Below are 13,817 nucleotides of genomic sequence, written 5' to 3' on the forward strand. Positions count from 1 at the left end.
GAGCAGTTTCTTGGTAGCATTTGTATCTGAAGTTCCTGCATCTGCAATGGGTAGCAACATGCCCTCCTAAGCTCCTGCCACAAACCAAAGAAGTTAATCTGACACAGATCTGGCACAGAATCTTGTGTCCAAGGCCATCCACGTCCTGATCTTCAATTCACCAATAGCTTATTCTGTCATGGGAACAAAGCCCAGATCCACAGGAAAAAATTCTGCCTTTGATAGTGGTTCAACAGAACTGAAATTTCAGAAAGGAGCCACTTGAGAAAAATCCCACATGAGATTTTCCTTTATGGATTGAAGCTATCTTCAGTTTTAACACTCCCCTTTAAAATCAAGTCAGAAGCAGCACTCCCAAAACTCGGCCTCTTCCTCATTAATAGGCTTAAGCATCAGGATAATAATTGCACCTCAGTTGTTACAAATATGTATTTAAGGTAACAGTGCTGTTTTGCATGTAGAGTTGAGCAAAGAGCATAGGTTATTTGAAGTGCAACAATAAACAACAGCACAGAATTAAGGGTTCTTCCAGCTTATACAGGAAAACTAAATCCTTTACCAATAAAGTTCCTTTTACCTCAGAGCTTTGGAAGCTGTGTTTTGCAATCTGACTTAAGGAGAGATGTAAGGTCTAAAAATATGGCTCTCAACCTGTTGCACAATAGCTACAGCAGAAATACAGTACAATCATTATCTAATTATATTTAATAACTCATCATTGCTTTCCCACATTATTCTCTTCAGAGGCACAAAAGAAAGAAATGAGGAAGATACTGCACAAGACACCTTCAGTCTGTAAGCTTATTTTTCAAATCATGTGTTATGGAAGCTACTATTACTCATGGATATATTCAAAGTTCAGCCTCATTTTTTTTTTTTTTACAGAAAGGCTGAACTTAATGCTATTAAGCTTTGTATATGTAATCACAGCATTTGTGTCATGACCTCTGGATGCACATTGTTATCTGGCAGCACTTTGCCAGAGCCCTTCAGAGCCATATGACATGCTGAGGTGGAAGAAGGGATGGCCACTGGATCTGCCACCCCCAAGGCTCTCCTGTTTTTCCAGTATAGTTTTCAGAAACTCAACTCACAATTTTAAATTCTTATGTTCACCTCCAGTCATTTGCACAACATTCCAGATCAATTTATGGCAAGATTAGATGAGGGATGGGGAAAACAGGCTTCTCCCAAGAGATGCTCCAATGCTTTTGTCCTTCCCAGAGTAGGATGAACTATCATTGTCCCAATCTTGTCCATGGCATACAAAGAGAAAACACTGCACAAACACTCTACCTTGACTAGCAAATACTATTTTGCTATATGAACTGATCTTGTGTAAAGTGTTCTCTAAATCCCAGGTGTAATCCCTGATGGTAGCATATACACAACAGACTCATTATGTGGCTTACTTATTCCATAGAACAGAGCTCTGATGTGCAATAATTACCTTTTAAGTAGAGATCATATCTTTCTATTTCATAAGAGAGCAGAAACAATAGGGAGAAGAAAAATGTCAAGCAGAAAAACCTCCATTTGTTTCAGTCATAAGCCAAGGGTAGGAAGAACAGCACTAGGAGAAAAGATTGTGACAGTTGTCCTAGCAAACTGGCTGTGAAGGCTACATTAATACACATGCACTCTCGGAGCCCTGAGGCTGCTATCCAACATATGTTAAATCCCAGAGAAATTACTAAAATATTTCTTGACAACTCGCCTTAGACTACACACGCGTGCAGTAGACAGATGGCAGACAAATTATCTTTATGGTTGGCACAGTGACTCAGCTGGGAAGGGACAGTGTGGCTTACCCAGCCAAATTGGCTTTGCACAATCACTTCAAAATGCATCACACCAGTTTTGGTGGAGCAGTGGCTTGGGTGGAAGCTGTCCTGCCTTATAAATCCCAGGTGTCAGAGTCCTTTGTCTTAGGGGTCTGCTAATATTGTCACACATTTGGAAAAATCAAAAGCATCGTTAGTGCCTGAATTTCTGACTCCAGTTTCCAGCTACAGACTTCAGGTATTTTCAAAGGGCCTAGAAAGCCTTTTAATGCAAGGTCTCTGTCCTGGCCAGAGTGAACATAGTCCACGAATTCCCTTGTCCTTTACAGAAGAACCTCATTAACATTTCTCAGTTGCATTTTCAGGGTCAGAGGGTTTTTTCAGCATCCTTACCTTGTGAACACCAGATTTAGACAGTATTCAAGTAGCCTAATGCCCTGCACAGGCTGTGGCCATCCATGCCTATGGGGCTGCTTCCCCACCTGCCTAACAAGCAGGAGCAATAGAGACAGAGGTGTCACAGACCAGGACAGATGTCCAGATATGGCACTATCACATGGACTTAAAAGCATATTCTTGAGTACTGTTCTTCCACAGAAAAAAAGAGAAGCAACAAGTTTTGAAGAGCCCGTGGATTCCGCTATTTAATCTAGGTACTTACATGATACAGAGCCAGGACTGCTGATACTGCACCCCTGTGACTGTCGCCGTGACCCCTTGAATTGTATCTGATAATAGATGAACTAGGGAGGGAAAAAAAGGAAAATGACAAATTGGTATTTATTTGGTCTGCAACAGCACATTCCCTTCAAACGGAAGCTAAGTGTTAATACAAAGCATACTATCTGCATACTGGATTGATGCAAGGGTGGCAGAGGTGACAATAAGGAAAGATGAAGCATTTGACCTGCTGCTTCTGATTTCTGCCCTTCAGTCTTTCCCAGCTTGAAGAGACAGCTGTTTTTGCCTCCTAACCTCATCCTACCATAATATGAGATTATTATATTAGCATTATTCAATGCACACAGACAGGGCTGGAAGAGATTTCCTCCTCCAATTTCCCTGCCTTCTCTTCCCTCTTGGCAATTACTGCTCTCACAGGTCATCTTATAGAACTGCTCTTTTTTTATTAGCAGAAAGCTTAAATTAATAAGATAAATGCAAAGCTCTAGGACAGGCAGCAAGAAGCAAAGCATGAGCATGCTTACTACATGCTCAGGACTTGACATATCTGTTAAACAAATTCACTCAGGCTGTGACAGTTACATTTGAGGTGCGATGTACATGTGTGCTTATTCATTCCTGTTGGCTCTGAAACATCATGGGTGCCTACAGAGAAACAAGGCTTAGTTAAGCTTCTTTACAACTTGGGCTAGAGGGTAGTGTTTTAGTCTGCGCTATGACATTTGTTTGTAGTTTAAGATGACACTTAGGCTAATAATGTTGGAGGGGGCTACTTCAGTGCTAACTTCCTATTCCAATTTCTGGAGAAAAACAAAGCACTTACCACCTGCAGCTAACTGGAAGCAATGCAAGTGCTCAGCCCTTCCCAACCAATATATGGCAACCAATATATCCCCACCTATATCAGGCAGTGGTCAACTAGTCAACTACTCCAGCCTGTGTGAATTCAGACAGTGAATCACAAGGCCAAAGACCTGTTGCTGAAGGGACACCAGCAAGTGGCTCTTTGTCTACAGGCATCAGCCACTCACGTAAGGTCAAGCACATCAGCCTAACGGGGAGAGGCTGAGCACTCCAGCACTGGGGACTTCTCTCTCTGGTGAACACCCATATATCTCATCTTCATCTGACAGAGACCAGATTCCACTCAAGTATAAAAATCCCAGAGACAAGACTCTGCAGTGACACAGAAAAATAACTCCCACTCCTGCCATGTGACATGCACCATGCAAGTCCAAGGACCATGCAATAGTGAGTGTTTTACATGCCACCAAAGAAAGCAAGACAAACAACTTATAGACAAAGGTGAATCAAGAGCTAGTTACCGTTCCCTTCTCGAGGGGTCCCTGAATCTGTGAATAAAGTGCTCATGATTTTTTCAAAGTTGCAGCTCGGCTCCGTGTTATCGGGGTCTTCAGCAAAATGCTTCAGCATCTCTCGAAGGACATCGTCTAAGGAGGTTGCAGTTTCATCAAGAATGATGCTGGCTCTGGCCAAGAACCCATCCAGGTCTCGGTGGGCTCTGACTTCCTCCTCAAAATTCTTTAACTTCAGGTACTGTGTAAAGAGGTCAGAGCATTAGACAGACTCATGCATCATCTAACTGCAAAGAATCAAGACCCAAGTAGCCGACAAGTTTTGTTCTGGTACCACCAGCAAGCCAGAGATTCTGGAATCACTTTCCCAGTGCAGATGACATTTTAAAGGAGAGTTTATGAGATGCTATTATTGCACCAAAGGCCTATATTCTCAAGGCTTATGCTAATTTAGTCATAGGCAAATGCCTAGGCACCATTTAAATCCTGACGCAGAAAGCAGAACTAACAAAATTAGTTTCATTGCCTAGGATGAAGCACAAAAGTTGGTCTAAAACCATAAATGCTCAAGGTAGCATTTAAGGGTCTTTTGGTTTAAATAATTCAGCATGTTTATAATGCTGGAAAAGTTATTTTGAAGAAATATACTTTGAGCTCAGCATCATAAAAAATTACTAATATGCATATCAGCATCCCAAACTAGCTGTTCTCAAACGAGATGCTTCCTCTCTCCCTGTTCCCCCAGTTAGGCAGTCTGGAGAGGGAGATGAGGAATGCTCTCTACCTCAGACCCTTGCCCAATCCCTATATCCCTCCCACCTCCAGTTCCACATCCACAGAATTTCTCATCTTTTGCACATAAGATTTAGCTCTGAATTATGGTATAACAGGAGATGGGAGAAGCCAGTGTCAGCCTTTGTCTTCCAGCTCTGCTGTCCCTTTGCTGTCCCAGCCACTAGCTTGGGGATGTCTAGAGACGGGAAAGGACAGTCATGCTATGTTAACTCCCATTTCCTTTCTGCATTTGTCAGGGGAGTTTAACTGAGTTAAACTAATCCCCATTCACACTCCTGGGAAATCCAAGCATGCAGTTGGCCCTCAAAGTATATGTCAAAGTGGCCAACAATCACCATCTTCTGCAGTTTGACACTAAACATGGAAATGAGAATTGGATATCATTGCATGGATTTTAATCCCATTGGAAACCAGCAAGTTCATAATGTTGAGGACCAGTTTTTAAAGATGCATTTAGGCTCTCAGGCACCCTCGTGTCGTCACCCTGCTCATCTGGTCAGCTTCTCTCAAGAGGCCCCTTTCAACCTCAACTATTCTGCCATTTAAACTCCCTGCTCCCCTTAAACTCCGTAAGGACCAAGACCTGAACTCCTCCAAAACTAAGTTGCTTCCAGGACTAAGAGCTTGACACATTCCTCCCGTGCTACTGAACTGCCCCCCAGAGCCTGAGCTAAAAGATTCCCTCCTCACACATACCCCCCTCTATCTTTTCCACTTATAGCCTAGACACAGCAAAGAATGCTAACAGTTCAGTAATTACTGTAATTATCAAGGCAACTATCAAGTTGTCAGTACGCATCCATTGCAATTAACACTGTTTTACTTTGCATCAATCATTTCTTACACAGTATAGTGGAGACAGAGCCTCTCAAGGATTTTAGTTCCCACCCCCAAGTCCTTGTTGCCATCTGTTCTTAGGAGAGGAAACTGAAGTAGCTGCATTGCAATCCCAACTAAGTGCCCAAGGGAGACTTAGGCTAGCACAAGAGAACAGATTAAAGACCTACAACCATCTTAGAACAGCAACTGAAACAGGTGCTTGTGGAGTCACAACACGACCAGCAACCATCTCTGCAAGCAAGGCAGGCTGGTTTTCCTGAAGCAAGTGACCTCCTCAGACCAACCTGGATATAGGTTCCAACAGCAGAGGCCAAATGAGAGGATCTAGTGGTGTGAACTGCACAGATAGTAGCCAAGGAAATAGAGAGGGTTAAGAGCATGAGGAATGCCAGGCTGCCATGTAGGTACCCTCATGGCTACTGCTCTGCTGGGAAGGTATCAAAAAAACAACTAGTGGCTTCATATCTATATTTAATAAGTGCTTATCTTCAAGATTTGACTCCAGCTTTGCCAAAGACTCTGGCAAAGCCTTGGAGAAACCCTAGGCCTCAGTACTGCTGTCTTTCCCCACTCTGGAACAAGGGTCCTTACCAGCATGCCCGTAACACTGGCACGTTACACACTGCAAGGCAGCTTGCTAGCATAGGAGGTTATAAATAGATTCTTCTCCTCTTCTAGCTGAGACTAAGAATTACTTGATAAAGCAGCACCTGGGAGCTAGCTCAAACAGAGCCTGCTCTACAGGCAGGACACCCACTGGTTTAGAGAGAAATTTATGACTGCTCCTTCACAAATATTTTTAGCTAGATAGCCAAATCACACCAGGATATGTGATACTCGAATATGCTTAGCAAAAGAAACAAGACAGCTACTAAATAGTAGCCTTAACAGAGCCCTGTATCCACAAATGCAAGCCTGAATGCTTCTGTTGCAGCAGGGAGAAGCAAGGCTATTGAGTTTACAGAAGCCACAACATGTTAAACATCCTCCCTCGCTTCAGGCAGGCAGGTTCACTGCCCAGCCCACTACAAAATGAAGGTGCAAGCCCAACCTGTACCAAGGGAACAGATTTCAGAGCTCATCAGGAAGGTCCAAAGGGTTTCGTTATCTGCTGGGCTGCTGCTCCGAGTCACATCCATTTCCAGACACTGCATGTATATTACAAAAGGTAGCAAAGTGTTTTCCCAAACACAATTCCCTCTCTGCAGCCAACAAGGACACTTGCAGCAATTTCCTCAGAAATCCATTGAGATTAATGTTGGGCAGTTCAAAACCCAACAGCAGCCTCCAGATTTTTCTTGTACCTACAAAACAGTGCAATGGTAGAAACTTGGCTAAGACTTGGATTGCACTACCAACAATCCCCAAAAGGCATAAACACCCCAATGGGAAACATCTCTTATGCTTATTCTAGCGATTCTCCTTCTTCCTAGTCACCTGGAACCATCTCTCCATTAACCTTGTCCCATGTCCTGAGTGGGGCAGCCCCATGGATCTGCCCTGCAAGGCTCTTCCCACTGATCTTCCCATGCTCTCCATCCTCCAACCTCATTATCCACAGATATTCTGAAGCAGAAACAGCAGAAATCCTCCTTCAAGAGCCTTCTCACCCTAAAGCCTCCCAGGTCCTCAGTGCAGGACTAGCTCTATATACACAGTGTGGACACATTGACTGAAAACTCATGTGCCTCTGTAGATGCTTCTAGCCCACAATTACCATCATATTCAATGCGCCCAATTCCACCTGTCCTCCCTGGAGGACATGGACAGTAGCATCTTCTCACATGCCCAGCTAAAGCTGGATAACTCTCCGGCATTTTTTGCTCAATAGCACGCTAAAATTAAAATACCAAGAAAACAGGAATACTACAGATCTGAAAAGAAAAAAAAGTTTTAAAAACCATGTGTGTTGCACCTCCCATCTATTTTCTATCAGATTTAGATCCTGCATTTGTGGTTGGATTTTTGCATTTGAGAAGACCAAGTTCTTCTGTTGCTTTAAATCTAGGGTTTAAGCCTCAAGGCAGCTCAGGTACTAGTATCAATCAAGGCAAGTTATTTACAAAGATTCCAGCTCAAGCATGACAGCATGCAAAAGAGTGAACTGCACCTTTTATGTATGAACAACCCATTTCCCCTGCTGCTTTTTCTTTTTTTTTTTTTTTTTTGCATATTTTTATATAGTTGGGGGTTTGCAGGACTTCTACCAATACAAGACCTGTGCGTTTCTGCCTTATCATTGTCAAGTTAAGGACTCGAGAGAGAGCATAAACTAAATGCCATTTCACAACTGCCCTTTCAAGGGCCCGTGCATCCAGGGAGTTCATTCCTGCTGAACCTTGCGAGCACAGATCTGATTAGCTAGGATAAACAGGAAACCAAATCACAGCAGTGTCTATGGGGTGTTTTTGTTTTAGGCTCGAGACAAGCTAAGCAGCCGGAGACTATGGAGCAGGCCTGGATCCCTTCACAGGCAGCTACAGAGAATGATGAATTAACGTGTCAAGGAATAGTCTGGGACAAAAAACAGTGGAACAATCAGAATTACAAAGAAATTGCTTGGAAAACAAGCGCCACATGGCTCTAAAAATTCAAATTAAGTCAGATTTAGGGAGAGAGGCATTAATGCCTTCTGTTCAGGCCAGAAAAAAACCAACACTACTCCAAGTGTTTCAAGACTCCTTTCTCTGCTTCTAAATTACTCAAGACATTATTATAAATAATGCCTACTTACCTTTCTTGATGTGTGTAGTAACACGCAGCCAGCACTCTCATTTTCAACTGGAAAGAAAAATGGGGGAAATGTTACTATCACTGGTACCTGACAGGCAGCAGGAATCAACCAGAAGGCTCAAAGCAAGGTGAAAGATTGTTCTCTTGGCAGCAGATGATCTCTAGAGAGAAACAAAATCATTTTTTTTTACAACATTTCCAGGTTTGGGAGCATGAACCAAGTACAGAAGCAGCCTTTTGTATTATCATCTGAGCAGCTTTTTATCCTGCAGATTTTTTTTTTTAAAAAAAGGTTGTATATGTTTTACTCTTCGCTTCCCTCTTGAATAGGAGCTCCTCACAGGACTCCTAATCCTTTAGGTAATCATTTAATCCCCTGCATCGCTGCTTGATAGATTGAGGCTAAAATTGCATGAGTCATCCTGGTGTGGAGCCCGTTCTCGTAGGGAGCAAGTCGACAGCGGCAGCGAGGCTCTTCCAAGGGAGCAGCCCGCGAGAGGTGAGACACAGCAGCTCGGAGATGGGCACGTTCCCGTCCTGCCAGCTCGCCACGCTGCCTCCATAAATCCAGCTGCAACACAAGCTCTTGAGAAGGAAAACTGGTGCTTAGAGACTGTTAAGTGCCGTTTATTACACAGCTAAGTTAGGATAGGGGTACCTAGGAAGCTCCCGTGTCAAGCTTCCAAGAATCCAGGGTAATATTTACTCAGGATATCTATGAGTTATCTAGTCAGATATCTATGCTGAAAGCTAAGAATCATCCAAAAAAGCTCAGGTTTTGCTACAACTCTGCAGTGCCGTCATTGAAGGCTTCTCTTTAGATTTTCTTGTATCACCTGTGGATCTCTGTCCCTCAAAGTACAGTTTGGGCATCCTTCTTCCACAGTCATCTCTGCACCCTCCAAAACAACAAGCATTCAGCTACTACCAAAATTACACAGAAAGCCTGTGTAAGAAACAGAATTACACAGAAAATGTGAACAGTTTTCATTCTAATAAGCATAGTGATAGTATAGGAAAAAACCCACATTCCAAAGGCCAGAAACTTTTCCAGTGGTCAAGCTGTGCAAAAGCACCACAATGCAACCCATAGTCACAGATATTCAGGGTATTCCTTTTCTTATATTTAGGAAATATTCCTTTACATAGGAATATTCAGATATTCCTTTCTGTACCAGCATTTCAGAACCTAACCTGTCAGAACTGCTGTAATCCCATTTTACAGGCTCACCCCACAGCAGGCACCTATGAGCCTTGCTCCACTATCCTCCAGAAAAATAAACTGCCTGCAGGTGCAAATCAGTTGCATCAAGAACAATAACAAGAGCTTAAAAAAGGCACAGGGAAAGCCGTGAAATTTAGGTTTTCCTTCCCTCTCATCCAAAGCATCACTGATCAACCAGGAATTCACGCTGTGTTCACACTTGCGTCAAAAGAGGTGGGACTCAAGCAGGAAATAGAGTTGACTTTACAGCCATTCCCCATAAAACAATTTAAGATGTTTCAGAGGCTGTGGTTGTCACCCAGCTTCTCCCCAAATTTGCCAGGTTGCTCTACATATGATTAAAAGAATCACTTGCTAGATACGTCTGCCTGGTGCAAGAGTCCCAGTTATTACTGCTTTTGACACATCCTTTGGCAAACACAAGCTGTTTTATCTTGAAAGCACTATTTATTATTAAAAAGCAAGCAGCCAGCTAAACCAGAAGCATCAGGCATTTTCCTCAGGCTCTTACATTCGTAGTTCTCCACTGCTCCCTTACTCAGTTTGCAGTCTAATTACACATGCAGAAGTATGCTGGAAGATTTAGAAGCCATAAATATTCAGCTGGGAGAAAACATGTTTTGGTTCTTCAGCTTTTGCAAGAAATCATTCCAGAAACAAAAAAAATACCCCCAACCCTGAACAATAGCGAGCATACGTGAAAAGCATGTCTGCAATCTGTCCTTCACTCTACTTGGATGCATAGAAATGCAACAGAAACTTATGCTGCCCTTTTATCTTGCAGCATCTCCCTCATTCCTCTCATCAGGTGAAGCGTGCGCCAGTCCTCTCTGTTGACAGCACTCAGGTGCTCAACTTGGAGGAGGTCTCGGGGCTGCTTTATCAGCACGAGCAAGAACGTGTCATTACATCTGCTGGAGCAGGGGCTTTCAGAGCGCTCCGAAAACATCCTTCTGGGTGCGGTGAATTTTGGAAGGCCTCATCCATCATCACATCCAAGCTGTCACATCAGTCCTGATCTGAAGGAAGGAGACAGATAGGTAACACCAAGCCAGTTGGGCTTGGATCTCAAAGGCTTGCTGAAGGGTTTAACACAAGTAATGGGCAGCAGAAAACAAAAAGTGGGAAAACACAGACTTAAGTGCATTTATACCCAGTTTTTGAGCTACCAACTGCCCCATCACAGGAATCCCACTAATCCCAATGGACTTGTCATTGGCAATGGTTGGACAAAAGCCTTCTAGGACCGAACAACACCTCCCTCATTGCTTCATTCATAATTTTCTCCTTCCTGGCATCTCCAGTACTGCCCTCCAGGCTTGGAGGGCATTTACCCTTGCACTCCATACAGCCCCTTTGCTGTAGGAAAATATGAGTTCACCCTCAGCTGACAGCAGCAAAGCATCTGCAAATGATGCACCCACTGTGTACTGCTGCTAGGTGCAGCAATCCTGACTTTCTGGCATTAAACCTGGTTACTAAAATTGTCCCAAAGCAGGAGGAGGTCAGGGCCATTTGATATTTACATTTCTATTTTTATGGTCCTCAAAAGCCTGCAAAAGTATTCCAGGCAAGACTGGAAGTTTTGAGCCTTGTCCCCCATCCTCGTATACAGCTAAAGGAGAGCTGCTGACAGGGACTGTCCTCATCTTTCAGGCTGTGCTCCAGTTCTGCTCAGAAAAAGAATAAAAATAAAATCAAAGCATCAAAGATAGCCATGAAAGCATCTCAGATGCTCCCTGGAGCCTACATCAAGGTAACGTGCATACTCCCAGCTTCCTAGGTTGCACACACATGAGTACGCAGCATGACTGAGTACACTGCAAGCAGCTCACCAGTGCTAACCTCAATTTCTAGCTACAGTGATAAGTTGCCAACATTAGATTTTCTCCTATAGCCTCATGTCAGCACAATCAGAGCCCTGGCCTTGCACCATGCCATACCTCCCTTTCTTTTCTTTCCCACTCTTTGCAGCAGAACAGAACCAGGCAGCTTCCAGATATCAGCAAAGAGATTTACTACTTGGAAGCAGGAAATGCAGCAAGAAATCTCTGCCATACCCCAAAGCAATTTCATCCTAACCAGCCTTTACATAACACAGCTGAGCAGAGCAACCCAGAGAAATTATGTCTCCTGCTTCTTTTTGTTTCTCTTCATCTGAAGAGATTCCCACCATTCCCTATGCAAAGGCAGCCTTGAAAAACCTCCTGAAAGCCGTAAGCCAAAGTATAAAGCTTTTCACTTTATGCCTTAAGAAGAGTCTTGCTTTAATTGCATCTCTTTTGACACCTCTTCCCTGCACAGGTCCACAGCGCTGCCCTTAACACCTGCAATAACCAAAAATTCTTGCAGTGAAGCAGCTCTGTGGCACCACCAAGGGTTTATACAATATGCTGAGGTTGTATTTTCTTAGGGATGCAGGAGGGAAAACTAAAGAGCAGAGACTCTTTTGTTGCACAAGTGCAAGTTTAAGTTGCTTTAGATCTACATGTAGCCTCCAGCACATGAGGGCAGCAAACAGGATAATAAAGCAGGTAAGGATACAATTTTAGTATTTCTACGCTTTTCCTTCAAAAAAAAGATGTTAAGAATTAAGCTGAAGTAAAAACATTTCAGGGTTTTTATGTAATAAACACTTTTATCTGGATATTGGCAGCTTCAAGGACCCTGAGCAAATCTAAACCCTCGATCGCTTAAGTGGGAGTGCATCATAAACCACAAAACTGCTCTGTTTTAGAGCATCTTGTGCCTTGAAAACACAGACACAACACAGGGAGTTCATTAGAGGCAGAAAAGGTGATACGAGCTCCTTTGCTGGAGATGCACAATGAGGATCTCAAGAGCATCCTCCGCTTTGGTGGCCTGGCTGCTCCAAGCCTGGACTCATCCCCATCTGAATTGACTTATTTAAGCTAGAAATCTACATTCCCAGCCCAGCTATCCCATGTTCCCACGATACATGGGATAGCTGGGCTGGGAATGTAGGTTTCTAGCTTAAATAAGCGGGCTGAGGTGCCCCTTAGCCCAGGGTCTCCACCCAGCAGAAAGCCTAAATCCAGCTAGGATCATGGCTCTTGAATGGACAGCTGGGGCTTGGCAGCGAGGGGCAAGTTTCTGAAGCGGGTTGGCAAGGGGCAGGCGGGGGGGGAAGGAAGGCCTCACCTGAGAAATAGTCAGCACAGGCGCTGCACGAGTGCGGCGGGTGGAGGATTATCGGCTGACACCACGTTTCGGACATGGCTGAGGGATTGGAAAGAGACACACTGCACACAGCGGCCAGGGCTCTTGCACATACCCCCAGGGACAAGGCACGAGCGTGGAGCACCACGAGGCTCAACATGTACCCTAGGATACCCCAAACAGGCACGCACCGCAAGAGTGAATTTTCCAGTTTTAAAATAGGATTTTTCACTAGCTTTCTTGAAGGGGGTCGGGGGAGGGAATGAGCAGGGCAAAGCCGCATTTCTCCGCTTGCCAGGTTGCTCCTACGCAGGTATCAGGCACTCAAAACCATGAGGAAAAAGGTCCCTGAAGCAAATGCAAGGTGAAGAGCCTAGCACAGCTAACACCACCGCCTTGCATAAACGCTACCCAGCTCCCTCCCCCTCCTCCGCTCGCTTAATAAACATCGCTTTGAAAACACCCTAATCAGGAAATTCGGACAGAGGCCACCCCCCCACACACACACACAACACAATCGGTGCATCCACTTTCCATTAGAGTATAGGAAGCCCGAAGAGCCCAGCGTCCCCCACTGACATCAAACTGCTAAAATAGGAGTTATCAGATGGAACGCGTGGGTCAGCATTGTGCCGCGAGACATAAAAAGGAGCTCGGCATTAATGCGAGGAAATGTGACTATTGTGTGCAGAGTGATACCCGTTCAGGCCCAGACCACTTGTCTCTGGACACTACTCTCCCTGGAATATCCTTGGCGCCAGCATCGCGCCTTTCTCCTCGTCCCCTTCGGAACAAAAGGGCTGAAGTTATCAGCGCGGCGGCGCGTTGGGAGCCGCGTTTCGCTAGCGGTGGGTGAGCACGTGCGCGTCCCGGCAGCGGGCAGGCAGGAAACAGTGGATTCTCCAGCTCTAGCCCCCATCAATTGTCCACAGGGTGGAACAGCCTTTAATTTCTTCTGAGGCTCAAGCTGCCTCTTATTTTTCACCCTCCTCCTCCAACCAAGCTACATCCTGCCAATGGGGTTTTCGCTAGCAATCAAGATTCTTGCTTTTCCTCCAAAAAAGCCCTTTCGCACCCCTTTGGGCACCCTTTGATAGCTAAAGGCACCAGTATGAGCATTGGCTGCAACTGGCAGCATAGGTTGCAAGAAGTTTAGTGGCTACAGCTGCTAAAGCCAGACCTAAGTTTAAGAGCAACTCTGCCAACTCCTCTACTGCAACCTGGGAAGCAGGATTTAAATCCAAGCCACTAGAATAAGGG

General features: G+C 44.5%; 1 protein-coding gene across 4 annotated transcripts in view; it reads right to left on the reverse strand.

The window, feature by feature from the left end:
- Positions 1 to 13,817, reverse strand: part of SLC4A11 (solute carrier family 4 member 11) — a 128,951-nt gene that overhangs the window by 43,099 nt on the left and 72,035 nt on the right. For all 4 annotated transcript variants that reach the window (XM_026048874.1, XM_026048875.1, XM_026048873.1 and 1 more), the window contains 3 exons: positions 8,154 to 8,200; positions 3,794 to 4,025; positions 2,446 to 2,527 (listed from right to left, as the gene is read on the reverse strand). In XM_026048874.1, coding sequence (XP_025904659.1) covers positions 2,446 to 2,527; positions 3,794 to 4,025; positions 8,154 to 8,200 — 361 coding nt within the window. The remainder of the gene's footprint in view (positions 1 to 2,445; positions 2,528 to 3,793; positions 4,026 to 8,153; positions 8,201 to 13,817) is intronic.

Source organism: Nothoprocta perdicaria, unplaced genomic scaffold (genome assembly GCF_003342845.1).
Source record: "Nothoprocta perdicaria isolate Ctin4 unplaced genomic scaffold, notPer1 scaffold_58, whole genome shotgun sequence".
Lineage (NCBI taxonomy): Eukaryota > Metazoa > Chordata > Aves > Tinamiformes > Tinamidae > Nothoprocta > Nothoprocta perdicaria.